The 12,731-nt window shown below is 54.0% G+C and overlaps 4 protein-coding genes across 4 annotated transcripts; all 4 read right to left on the bottom strand.

Annotated features, from left to right (window-relative positions):
• Positions 1-1,148: 1,148 nt before the first annotated feature.
• DICSQDRAFT_62694 (uncharacterized protein) lies at positions 1,149-1,355 on the bottom strand (the record flags this gene model as incomplete). Its single annotated transcript, XM_007366586.1, has 1 exon — positions 1,149-1,355. The coding sequence occupies one exon, from the start codon at positions 1,353-1,355 to the stop codon at positions 1,149-1,151; it is 207 nt and encodes a 68-aa protein (XP_007366648.1).
• Positions 1,356-6,171: 4,816 nt separating this feature from the next.
• On the bottom strand, positions 6,172-6,837 carry DICSQDRAFT_62739 (uncharacterized protein; the record flags this gene model as incomplete). Its single annotated transcript, XM_007366585.1, has 1 exon — positions 6,172-6,837. The coding sequence occupies one exon, from the start codon at positions 6,835-6,837 to the stop codon at positions 6,172-6,174; it is 666 nt and encodes a 221-aa protein (XP_007366647.1).
• Positions 6,838-6,900: 63 nt separating this feature from the next.
• DICSQDRAFT_170951 (uncharacterized protein) lies at positions 6,901-7,537 on the bottom strand (the record flags this gene model as incomplete). Its single annotated transcript, XM_007366584.1, has 3 exons — positions 6,901-7,066; positions 7,123-7,235; positions 7,268-7,537. The coding sequence occupies 3 exons, from the start codon at positions 7,535-7,537 to the stop codon at positions 6,901-6,903; spliced, it is 549 nt and encodes a 182-aa protein (XP_007366646.1).
• Positions 7,538-9,591: 2,054 nt separating this feature from the next.
• Positions 9,592-10,539, bottom strand: DICSQDRAFT_170950 (uncharacterized protein; the record flags this gene model as incomplete). The annotated part of the gene is made up of 7 exons (XM_007366583.1): positions 9,592-9,721; positions 9,773-9,889; positions 9,959-10,073; positions 10,125-10,185; positions 10,238-10,249; positions 10,305-10,369; positions 10,422-10,539. The coding sequence occupies 7 exons, from the start codon at positions 10,537-10,539 to the stop codon at positions 9,592-9,594; spliced, it is 618 nt and encodes a 205-aa protein (XP_007366645.1).
• Positions 10,540-12,731: the final 2,192 nt, after the last annotated feature.

Raw genomic sequence — 12,731 nt, 5'->3', positions numbered from 1 at the left:
CAACGAACTGTACCTAGAGTCGAAGCAAGACTACAAAGGATCAAGTAAGTAACTACAAGTTAGAGGTAGATATAACGAAGTACTCACTCTTCAGTCAGTAAGGAAAGACTGAAGAGGGAGGACGCAATCTGAAGTCCTTATATACTACAGAGAAGTGTCCATGACTAATCGAAGAGTGGTTAGTCACATGTACCATAGTGCGATGAATAATACAACGACGAAAGAATTGCGACGTATCGCACCATAGGATGAGTAATAAATGAGTAAGGCATAGACCTGTCTAGACCATTCTGGAGTAGTACAGATTGTCCTAGTCAGTACCAGAAGAGTCCGGAAGCATAGCTATAGTACACGAGCAGAGAGTCCCAAATATGGTAACATACTACATAAGCGACTACAGCTAAGCGCTAGGAGATGCATAGCCTCGTGTAGTCCGGACCGGATAAGTCCAAGTTCAACAAGAGAGTTCGTAAATAGTAAAACCCAATGTCTGTGTGGTCGTCTCGTGACCAGATACGCTGAAGAATTGTCAGTAAACGCTGCTCAAGCAGACGCGAAGATCGTACATGAATGTGGATATCTACACGCTTCGTCAGCACCGTGAAGACTTTGTGCACCTGCAACAGCCCGTACCTGCTCATGCAACTCTTCCTCAGAGATGTCTCCAGCAGCATGTGCAACCACTGTGGACGAAAGTCAAGCCTTATTGAGGCACCGAGGATACTAAGTATACTCAACGAAGTCTGCTCAGAAGATCTTTTGAGGCCTTAGTATCTCCGTTCTACATGATGTCTTGATTGCGCCGAATCAGCTCGCGTGCTACGCCCGTCTGAGGAATAGTGAGGTCGAGGACAATGCTCCATTATGCCACATGTAACTTTACAGTGACTGCCGAAAATAGTGCACCGGCGCTTCGCGCGAATGAAATCTCTGTACGACGGACGACCTGCGCTATGTTTTGGGCTGCTTATTATACATCTATGTAGCCACACAAGTCTTGATATCATGCAAAGACTCTCGCGACAAACGGCGCAGGATTGCCCAGGTTATTTGAGTGACATTGGACAGACCCCAAGTTAGGGGTACGTATCAAGGTGGTAACGAGCGACGAAAGTTAACCATAAGTCTACAAAATCTCGATGCTAAGCCTAGTAGCATGTATGCAGTCCATGAGCAGCCTTGAGAGCCTCAACACAATGGGGAATGGAATCGTACAGCTTCTGTATATAACCAGTATCAAGCCCATACCATTTCTCCTGCAAGGCAGCCCATAACTCATCAACATTCCGGGGGAGAGGGGAACGACGGCGCACACGGCGGTCTAACTCCTCCCAGACATGCTCAATAATGTTCATGTCAGGGGATGATGATGGTCAAGGGAGTAGGATGATGTTGTGATCCTCAAACCAGCGGGTGGCAAGACGAGACATGTGCTTCCGATCATTGTCTTGCTGGAAGACAAAGCAGCGTGTCGCGGCGACTAGGCGCGTGGACTCGGGTCGACGTTCGGCGACGACCCCGTGGGCGAGCGGCAAGGAGCCGAAAGGGAAAAGAGAGAGGGAGAGGGATAAACGTGACAGAAAACTCGATGAGGGCAGAGCAGAGGTCGGCACGAAGGCACGAGACCTACGAAAGCTAGTCTTCACGCAGACAGCGACAGATTAGTCCCAATGACCAAGTTATACATTAGTACTCGAAGGGAAGTACAAAACTATGGTCACTCACCTAGTCCCAATGACCAAGAGGTCGAGATGGGGACTAGGGAGCGCCTAAGGGGGTCCTTATATACTGGAGGGGCTGCTTAGCAACCAAGGACAAGGCGCGAGAGCGAGGCAGTGAAGATGACAAAGAGAGAACAAAGGGCGAGAAAGAAAAGGCAAGGGCATGGCGATCACGGGAACGTAGCATGCGGGTGTGGGAACGTATCTACAGTGTCCAAACTGGGATGGGCTAAGAAAGGAAATGGTCCAAAAATGGAAGGTGGGCGTCAAGGGGAGGGGAATGGGCGGCAAAAAGGGGCGTCTGTCCAACGTCCGTGACAGTCTTTTGCCGGCTCCCAGCTGTTCTGGCCTTCGTCGTAGCCTTTCCACTTGACCAGGTATTGGAACTGGTTACGGTACGTGCGGCTGTCTTCAATCTTTTCGACCTCGTACTCGAGTTCCCCTTCGACTTCGACTAGTTCCGGTGGGGGCGGAAGTATGCCGTTGACGTCATTGCCCGTCCAGGGTGTGAGGCGGTCGACGTGGATGACGGCGTGTCGGTTCTGCATGGAAGGGGGAAGTTGAAGTCGATACGTGAGTTCGCCCGTGCGTTCCAAAACTTCATACGGCCCAAGTCGTCGGGGTGCGAGCTTGCGACTAGCCTGATGGATGGTGACGTCCCGTGAATCCATCCAGACACGGTCTCCAGGCTTGAACTCGTGGGGTTTTGGCTTGTCGCGCTTAAACGACTCCTTCATGGCGGCCTTCTCCATCCGAAGGGCTGCCTCCGCGTCCTTTCGTACTTCACGCCACAGTTCCAAGCGCTTGTCTAGCCCCGGGAACTTGGTGGGGGCGCCGATGGGTACCGTGAAGTTAGGCTGGTAGCCATAGATGATCTCGAAGGGGGAGACTTGGAGTCCGGAGTGGACGTGGTTGTTGAGCACAAACTCCGCGGTCGGCAGGTGGGCCACCCAGTCGTCCTGTCGTAGGTTAGAGAAGAGCCGTAAGTGTTTCTCTACCTCCTGGTTTGCCCGTTCGGTCTGCCCATTGGACTGGGGGTGGTAGGTGGTCGTGAGCGCATGCTGGATCCCAAACTTCTCGTACAAGGCCTTCATGAAGCGTGCCGCAAACTGAGGTCCTCGATCGGACACCACCTTCTCCGGCACTCCGTGGAGACGGAAGATCTCGCGGTAGTGGATATCGGCGACTCCCTCTGCAGTAACGTCGGTCGTGGTGGGTAGTACGTGGACCTGCTTGCTGTAGTGGTCGCTGTAGACAATGATCGTGTCGTATCCTTGTACCGGGGGAAGTCCAGTGATGAGGTCTACTCCCATCGTCTGCCAGGGGCCTTCGGGTACATTGTGGGGCTGGAGCGTGCTTCGAGGATGACGAGGGGCTTTCCGGCGTTGGCAAGTGTCACAGCCTTCGACGTACTTGCGCACAAACGCGTCTCGATGCGGCCACCAATAGAGGCGGCTGACCAGCTCGATCGTCCCGTTCCGTCCAGGATGTCCTGCAGTGATCGCGTCGTGACACAAGAAGACGACCCGTTTATGAAGGTCTTTACCAGGGGGAATGTAGAGCTTCCCATGCCGGTAGATAAGGTCGTCGTGCACTTCCCATTCCAGGAGTCCGTTTTTCAGCTTCTGGGGGCCCTTCTCCTTGAGGATGCGGAGAGCCTCGACTACTTCCAGGTCGAGTACCTGGGCATCTCGAATCTCCTGCTCCAGGGTGCTCGTGTCCGTAAGCGTGGCTGACAGGGAGACAAACCGTTCCGGTCCCAGCACGATTTGATCTCTGTTGTCCTCCGCATCCGTAGTCTGGTGGGTCGGGAGGCGAGAGAGGGGATCGGCTTGGGTGTTCGTCTTGCCAGGCTTGTGCGTAAGACGGAAGTCGAAGCGGCTGAGGTATAGAGACCATCGAGCCTGTCGACGGGTGAGGTTCCGCGCGGTACGCCAGTACTCCAAATTACAATGATCTGTGACGATCTCGAAGTGTTCAGGGAGCCCTTCAAGATAGTGTCGCCAGTCCTCGAGAGCACGGATGATCGCGAGCATCTCTCAGTCGTAGATCTCGTAGTTCCGTTCCGCTTCAGCCATTGACTCAGATCGGTAGGCCACTGTCTCAGTTTTCTCGTGCCACGTGACCTAGGGGTCATGTGAACCAGGACAGACGCCCACCTTTACCACGAGCAACTCGTATCGGAAAGTGGAGGAGCCAGGATCGAACCCAGGACCTTGTGGGGTCCAGAGCGCCCATCCTCACTCACTGGCAGGTGACTCACGCGTCAGCAGGGGCGCTTACTCATCGGAGGGAGCCCGGACTTAGCATGACTCAGGTATCAGTCATGAGGACATCATGTGACAGGTCAGGAGGCAGGACATGAGTCAGCAGACTCTGACCAAGCAGGGACAAATAGATACCTGGTCTGTGCACCGTTGCATTTGTATAAATAGTAGGGAGTCTGAGGCAGGGAACCTCAGACTTGATCTTCTCGTCGATTCCCCATCTCCTCTGTAGGTAGCTAGCAGCCCTACCTTCTACTGCCCCTTCTAGTCTAGGGAATTCACATCTTTGCATCATATCTTGCTGTGTCACTTGTGGTTGCTTCGCTCTCAGCACCAACCCCTTCACCAGTAAGCTTTGTCTTTGTTTATCTGGTGGCACAGCACGTTGGCTGTGACAGCCACCGGGTGCCAGAGGTCGTTGTCCAGCTTCTGCAGCAGCACTCCTCCGGTCGCGAAGCCAGAAGCGTCCACCTCGATCCGCGTGGGCCGAGCCGGGTCCCAAGAGACCAGCACGGGCTCGCTCATAAACGCGTCCTTGAGGGCTTGGAAGGCCAGTCGCTGCGCGGTTCCCCAAGTCCAGGGGACGTCCTTCTTGATCAGGTTGTTGAGCGGTCTCACGAGCTTGGAGAAGTCCCGGATGAATCGACGGTAGAAGTTGGCAAACCCTAGGAAGCCGCGCAGGTCGCGCAGGTTCTTGGGGGCTGGCCACGCTGTGACGGCCTTGACTTTGACCGGGTCCATGGCCACCTCGCCTTCGCGGATGATGAGGCTGAGGTACTCTACCTCCGTCTTCTCAAACTCGCACTTCTCCGGTCGCAGGTAGAGGTCGTGTTCCTGGAGTCGTTTCAGCACCTCGTGGGTTACGGCGCGATGCTCTTCGAGGGTGGTGCTGAAGATGAGGATGTCATCGAGGTAGACAGCAACCTTTCCTGCGGTGATCAGATCAGCGAAGATTGAGTTCATCAAGGCTTGGAATGTAGCGGGGGAGTTGGTGAGTCCGAACAGCATGACTCGCGGTTCGAATAGGCCTCGATCGTGGACTGTAAACGCGGCCTTCCACTCGTCGCACTCCTTGATGCAGACGTTGTGGTAGCCCCAACGGACGTCAAACTTGGTGAAGTACTTGGCTTGGCGCAGGCGACTGATGATGTCCGACGCGAGGGGGAGAGGGTACCGGTTCTTTACTGTGATCTCGTTGAGCTTGCGGTAGTCCTGGACTAGATGGAGCTTGCCATCCTTCTTCTTCACGAAGAAGACCGGGGACACCATCGGGGACTTGGAGGGGACGATGTAGCCTTTTCGAAGGTTTTCCTCGAGGAACCGATCGACCTCCTCTTGCTCGTTAGGCGACATCGGGTAGGCCTTGGAGCGTAGAGTTTCTGGGGCGTCAGGTTTGAGGTCAATGGCATGGTCGTACGGCTTGTGCTCTGGAAGGCGCTCCGATTTGGTCTCAGAGAAGACCTTTGAGTACTGTCGGTACTCTTCCGGGACGATCTCCTCGAACGTGCGTTTGGGCTTGTCCTGGTTGGCCTTCTGTGCGAGTTCCATGGAGTAGGTGTACCCGGCGGCGCACCACAGCTCCTCGGTCGTGTCCTCCAGGACCTTGGTCTTCCACCACTTTCTTCGCTGCACCCGGTTGGCGGCGATCCGCTCAATACCAGGTTTCCATTCCGCCTCGGCCTCCGTTTCCTCCGCACCAACCTCCATGGTGCCTTCCTGCCAGTTGATGTCCGGGTTGACCCTACGAAGCCAAGGTAAGCCTAATACGACGTCTTCGGGGCCCAGGTCTGTAACTAAGAACTCGAGCCATTCCGTGTAGTCGCCCATAAGTACTTGTAATCTAATGTAATGGGAGATGCTGCCCGCGCTGTTCTTGGAGCCATCAATGTTGTAGAGGGGAATGTCTCTAGCTAGCCTATGTAAATAGACGTTGTTCTTCTTTACGAAACGGTGGCTGATGAAAAGGGCCGTCGCCCCACTGTCTATCATAGCTGCGGAACGTACACTACGGTTTCTGCCCTTAAGTAGCACACTGATGCGGAAATGCGAGCTAGATGGATTTAATTCGGGGATGATACACGAACTAATGCTATCGTACAGGCAGGGGTCAGGGATCTGGGGAGGCGAAGAGTCCGTAGTCGTACTGGAGGGCACCGCTGCAGCAGCTTTCGCACGCGCCCGCTCTAAAAAGACTTCTGCAGGGAGGCAAGCTGGTCAGTGAGGGCCTTCTGCTGCTCCATGAGCTGCGCGATGAGGGCGTTGGTTGCTCCATCATCTGCAGACGTTGACGTCGACGCTGCAACTTGGGGCTCCTCAGGTCCCTCTTCCGTGGCGGCGAGCTTCTGCGAGCGGGGCTTCTTCAGGAACTTGTCCATGCACACCGTCTCGCAGTGCCCTACGCGGCGGCAGTAGTTGCAGATGTCCCTGTCGTGGCCACCGTCCTTCTTGACGTGCGCCGTAGACCCGCAACCATAGCACTTGCCGCGCATGAGGCGGTTGAACTCTTTGCGCGTACGGGTCGCGTCAATGTCCATTGCGTTCGGGTCTCGGGCAGGCGGCGTGAAGGGGGTGGTATGCAGCGGAACAGCCGGCTTGGCCGCGGTGGTGGTGGTGGTGGTGCGTCCGCGCTGACGATCCCATTCGGCACGGCGTTGGCGGACACGGACGTCGATGTCGGAGAAGACGGTGATGAGGTCCTCCAGAGAAGCGATGGGCCTTGCCGTGTGTACCAACTCGTCCTTGATGGAGTCCGCAAGGTGCTCATAGAAGCGGTTGCGGAGGTCGGCCTTGGAGTAACCCGTGCGGGTGGAGAGCTCGTTGAACCGGGCGGTGTACTCCAGAACAGTCATGGAGCCTTGCCACAACGTACAGAGGTGTTCCTTCGCATCGACCACCTCGTCGACTGTCTCGAATCAGGCCTTAAACTGGGTGCGGAACTCCGTCCACAAGCCTTTGAACGGGGTGGTGCCCTGCACGATCTCCTCCATCACCGGAGTGGCCCAGAGAGCCGCACTGTCCTGCATGAAGGAGAGGACTGCCCGAATCCACTGGTCGTCACGCGCGCGCTGATTGCGTTGCCTGTGGCATCCACGTGGTTGAGTGTTGATCCTTGGGACATGGCCCAGAGAGTGAACGCGGCCAGGAAGCGTCGTGCTTCGCCCCCCTGTTCGCCTTTGAAGGGAGAGGGCTTCTGAACCGCCTTCAGGCTGTTGGCCCCAGTGGTCGAGTTGGTGAGCTGCGCCATGGACTGAGTGAGGAGGTCATCGATTGGAGTAGTACCGTCATGGGGTCCGGGGGTTGTGTTGCCGTCTGGGTGCCCAGTTGGGCCTGCTGGGGGTTGTTGGCGGGGCCTGTCACCTGCGGTTGTCCGCCTTGTTGTCCCATGATGGGCGGAGCGGATGGTGGGCAAGTTGGGGGGAGGGTAGGGGATGGGGGAAGCGCGATGAGTAGCGCTACTTCGAGCTCGTCAGTCGGAGTACCGGGGATGGGGGATCGAGTCGTGGGCGACTCAGCAACGGGGGAGTCAGGAATGGGGATGAATTCGTCCATAAAGGCGTTCCAGTTGATTCGAGCAGGGCGGTGATGACGGTTTAGGCAGGGGTGTTGCTCACACGGTTCCCAGTACCAGAGTCCGTCATCTGGGTCCTTCCGTCGGTGACAGTAGTCTTGGTCTTCTGTGTCCCACACGTGAAGTCTGCCGGTGCAGTCCAGGGTGGGGGAGACAATGTAGCGGCGGCGGGGACACTCTTGTTCAGAGCGTCAGCACCGGGGGAGAGATCTCGACCTAATGTCGCGGCGACTAGGCGCGTGGACTCGGGTCGACGTTCGGCGATGACCCCGTGGGCGAGCGGCAAGGAGCCGAAAGGGAAAAGAGAGAGGGAGAGGGATAAACGTGACAGAAAACTCGACGAGGGCAGAGCGGAGGTCGGCACGAAGGCACGAGACCTACGAAAGCTAGTCTTCACGCAGACAGCGACAGATTAGTCCCAATGACCAAGTTATACATTAGTACTTGAAGGGAAGTACAAAACTATGGTCACTCACCTAGTCCCAATGACCAAGAGGTCGAGATGGGGACTAGGGAGCGCCTAAGGGGGTCCTTATATACTAGAGGAGCTGCTTAGCAACCAAGGACAAGGCGCGAGAGCGAGGCAGTGAAGATGACAAAGAGAGAACAAAGGGCGAGAAAGAAAAGGCAAGGGCATGGCGATCACGGGAACGTAGCATGCGGGTGTGGGAACGTATCTACAGTGTCCAAACTGGGAGGGGCTAAGAAAGGAAATGGTCCGAAAATGGAAGGTGGGCGTCAAGGGGAGGGGAATGGGCGGTAAAAAGGGGCGTCTGTCCAACGTCCGTGACACAGCGGGGAGGGATGCGATGGTCGTGAAGTGTACCCAAGAGGGACTCCTCGAGAATAGCGACGTACTTCTTTGCATCCATGATGCCATTGATGCTGTGAAGACGTCTGACTCCACGCGATGTGATGCACCCCCACACCATAACACTTCCTCCACCATGTTTGACCGTCTTCTTCATGTTCCTGTCCAGAAAAGCCTCCCCATCTCTCCTCCGACACCACTGCCTCCCATCCAAGCCAAAAAGATTGAATTCCGACTCATCTGAGTAGATGACCAAGCACCGCTCTGCATCGCCCCATTTGCTGGCCTCCTCCGCCCAGGTTCTCCGCTGCGCCACAACTGAATGGCTAAGGTACGGCTTCTCCCGACGTGCTCGTCCATGCAGGCCAATCTCAGAGAGACTCCTCTGGACAGTGCAAGGGCTGACGGTGGGGAACAGCTGTCACTGGACATCACTTGCATCACGAGCCGTACCCCTTGCCAGGAGGATCTCGGCATGACGAAGGTCACGGGGGGAGAGGCTGCGAGGGCGGCCAGGCTTTCGGGGGTGAAAATAGACGTCCTGGGCCTTTTTGACTATCTTGTAGTTCCGTGAGGCTGTGGAAGCATTGAGGCCGAGGATAGAGCCGATTTCACGGAAGGACTTTGGCTTGCCAAAGCGGGGGTCACGGAAAGCCAAAATGCGAGCACGTTTGCTGGGGGTACACACTGTCATAGCAACAGGTGTGTAGACAAGGATCTTGTGAAGCGAGTATTAAAAGGATATAAGCGTTAGAGGTCGTGTCGTCGAAGATGTTGAAGAAGAGTTGCGCCGGTGCCCAGTGCCAGCGCATACCAAATTAGCGCTGAAACATGTTTCTGGCCAATTGTGTAAGCATTGTATTGGAGTTGATATTTATCATCCCAGCACTATACTAAGGGACTCATAGGAATGTATATAACTGCATTTATTCAGTGGTACACTTTGTAGATACGGCGGTACAGCAGGATTTCGGTCGCACGAAGCGCCGGTGCACTATTTTCGGCAGTCACTGTACCTTGATGGCGACTTTTGCTAGGCCCTGGGACTGAATGGCAGCAATAGGCAGATCGTTCAAGATGGGAAGCGGCGGAGAAGCATCAAGTCTGTACGTATCGGTATCCCGATATTCAGTGGAGTCGCATACGGAGAAGCCAACCGCAAGTGAAGTCACATCAAGAAACCAGCGTATTTAGCGGCACGAGAGACACCGCGACGTCTCCCGCCTAAGATCTGCTTGGCTTCAGGACTATTCCCGGCTTGGAAGTCATGTAGAAACGCCTGAAGGATTGCTGAGTAAAGACGTTGACTGCAAGGCTCACGCCGATGCTTACAACGCGTCCTATAACGTTGAGTCTGGTAGTAGAACGTTAGTTTATGTGATTGCTGACGCCGACTAATACATACGTTGCCTTGGACGTCCAGTCGAGGATGTTGACAGGCTTCTCCGCTCCGGACTGCACATGGCTAATGAATTGGTCTACGACCTCCAGTGCGGCAACTCTCACGTGGCTCGACATGGGCCTTCACATTCTCAGGTCTAGGAGTGAAGTAATTTGCCACTCGTGGCTGCGGTGACTAACGAGGACGCACGACAAAGACAGGCTGACTAGCCGGCGCATCCGCTTGTGCTCAGCCTCGCCCTCCACCCAGCCAAGGCCCTTTCCTAGAAGGCGAGCCACACGGGGGTGCACAACCCTGCTGTGATCTATAATGCGAATCAAGATGATATACAGCGCAATGGCCACGAGACACTTACGATAGTCATATATCTTCTTCTGTAGGATATAGGCAATTGAAACCGGATCGCTCAACACGAGCTGTTGGCAAAGTGAGATGATTTGAGACAGCTATCCAATATGGTGTTCTTACAATGTTGCCTGCCTGCTTGAGCATTGAGCCAACACAGTCAATGTTACGGAAGAATGAGAAAACGCACCCCAAACGCAGCTTTGATGCGATAGGTCAAGCCCAGCTCGCTCTTCCATTTCCTGTATGCTTGGCCTGGTTCATTCATAAATACATCCAAAGCAAGGTTCAAAGTACTGACTGGTACAGGAAGGGACTGGATCAGACTTGCGGCGAAAGGCTACGGAGAGCCGCCAACCAATCACAGGAACGAGGGTGACAAGCACTAGCGTGGACTTGAGCAAATCGTTCAGGAGAACAGCCATGGTTTCCACCAGTGGAGGGGAAACTGCGAGAGGGTAAACTGCGATGAAAAAGAGCTGGCTGGCTGTTTAACGTGGAGGGACACTTACACGAGATAGCGCCTAGCAAGAATCAAAATGCTGAGAAAACAGCGCTTGCTGTTGGTGAACGGCTCACATTCTGCCCATCGGCGGGATGCCTGTTCCAGTACTCGTGAGCCCACACAAATCAGGTACCTAGTACCTCCCTGATTGTGATGGTCAGCTCATCACTTCTTTTAGGGTCACAAGGCACCTGTTATCGGAGCAACGCCACGCTCTCCGGTCGGGATTGCCTTGAAAGCGGGCCCCAGTAGCGCGTATAGATGGTGCCAAATGGCCTTCCTCCTGAGATTCTGCCAATCAAACTGCTCCAAATCTGTCTAACGTGGGTTCCGAATGAGCTAATGCCGGCACGTCTAGAGGGCTACTATCATGCCGTCCTTGCTAGCCTCAAGGCTATGAATCACCAAGGTGATACGTGACAAGTCACTAAGCTCCGTATTGGCCACCTTGTCCTTCAAAGCACATGCTTCTGTTCGGGAAGTGTTGGGTTGTCACAGAGAACGGTCGCCATATGTAACAGGATGCTTCAGAAGGAGGGGTTCCCATTTTTGTACAGCTATGGTGCGGTTCAACTAAACACCACTTTTGAACAGCCTTAAGCACGTGCCTGAATTATCACGTGACGTCCCTGAGCTTGGGGCTCAACGGCGCGCCACTGGTCGTCGAGAGGTTGCATAGGCCGACATACATGTTATAGTCATGTACATAGTCGTTCACGGATAGGGATGAAGTATCTTATCACAACCATAACACTTTGCTACACCGTGGGCATATCACGATGGTTTGACCCTTCAATATGCCAAAACCATGTGAATTATTGTCTGAATGAACTCCGCCTGAAGTAATCGAGACCTGGTAGAAATATGCGGACTAGTGACTGCTTGTTTGAAGCTCAGTAAATCACGGATGAACTGTTCAGATTGTTTTGTTAGAGACCTAGTGTATATCCATGCAGAAATCATTCAGAATGCGGAGGGTATACTGAATGGTTGATTAGCAAATGAACTCTAATATAATATTTCACATGGTCCAAAGGTTTCAATACAATGGGAGCTCAATGTGATCGGATTTTGGCTTACTAGATTAATACCATTCTATCACAGATCTTTCAATCATGGGAGATATTTAATCAGAGATTAATCGATCACCTGCGAATCAACCATTTGTTACGCTGAAGTACTAACACAAGTCTATCCAGACTTATCACGCAGACTTATCCAAGTACGCGGTGTAGCACACAGGGGAGAGAGTATCGCGCAAGTCCCTAGATTGAGGGATATAGGGATACAGGAGGTAACAAAGAGGAGAACAGAAGTGGGGAGCCTCTACCGACTACAGGCCTCCTTATATACTATGGGGTACCGACCGTATTAGGAAGGGAAAGGTAACCAACCAAAGTGGGGAGGTATGAGGAGACTGTAAAGGAACACGTCTGGTCGAGGCTAGGCCCAGTATAGTACATGACCTAGGTCAGGGTCCTGTGATATAACCGAAAGGGGATAGAGGCGGGACAGGGTCCTAAGTCTAGGTCAGGGTCGGGTAATGTAACTGAAAAGGGAAAGGGGCGTGACAAGGGTCGGGGTCTGGGTCAGGGTAAAGTAATGTAACCGAAAAGGGAAAAGGTCAGGGTCGGACTCAGGGTCCGGTCATATAGAGTAAAGGGGGAATATTAAGGGAGAGGGCCGGAGTGAGGTGTTGGAGTATGGTCACGTGCTTGCCTTACTGCTTTGGGCACGCTTTGCGAACGCTTGACGGTGGCACCAACGCCACTACGCCTTCTGTCTCGGATCTACATTACGATAGTCTTTATGTAGTACATGTATATATAGACTCCCGCGGCTCCGCTGTAGAATCATCTTCTTTCCCCACGAACTTCTACAGGTTATGAGCCCTGCTCTGCTCTAACCGACCGATCTACGCCACCACTGCTGCTATATCTGGAAACTTTCTTGCTTCTCTCGCTTACCTAATCTTGCTCAACCATGTCCACCGAAGCTTTTCTCGCGCGCGTACGGATCGAGCCACTCACCGGTGTTGAGGACTGGCCGTCGTGGAGGGTCCAGATGGAGGACCTCCTATACGAGGCGAAGCTGTGGGACTACGTTGCGGGT

The sequence above is a fragment of the Dichomitus squalens genome (genome assembly GCF_000275845.1).
Source record: "Dichomitus squalens LYAD-421 SS1 unplaced genomic scaffold DICSQscaffold_19, whole genome shotgun sequence".
Lineage (NCBI taxonomy): Eukaryota > Fungi > Basidiomycota > Agaricomycetes > Polyporales > Polyporaceae > Dichomitus > Dichomitus squalens.
This window is presented reverse-complemented; position numbering and strand designations above follow the sequence as displayed.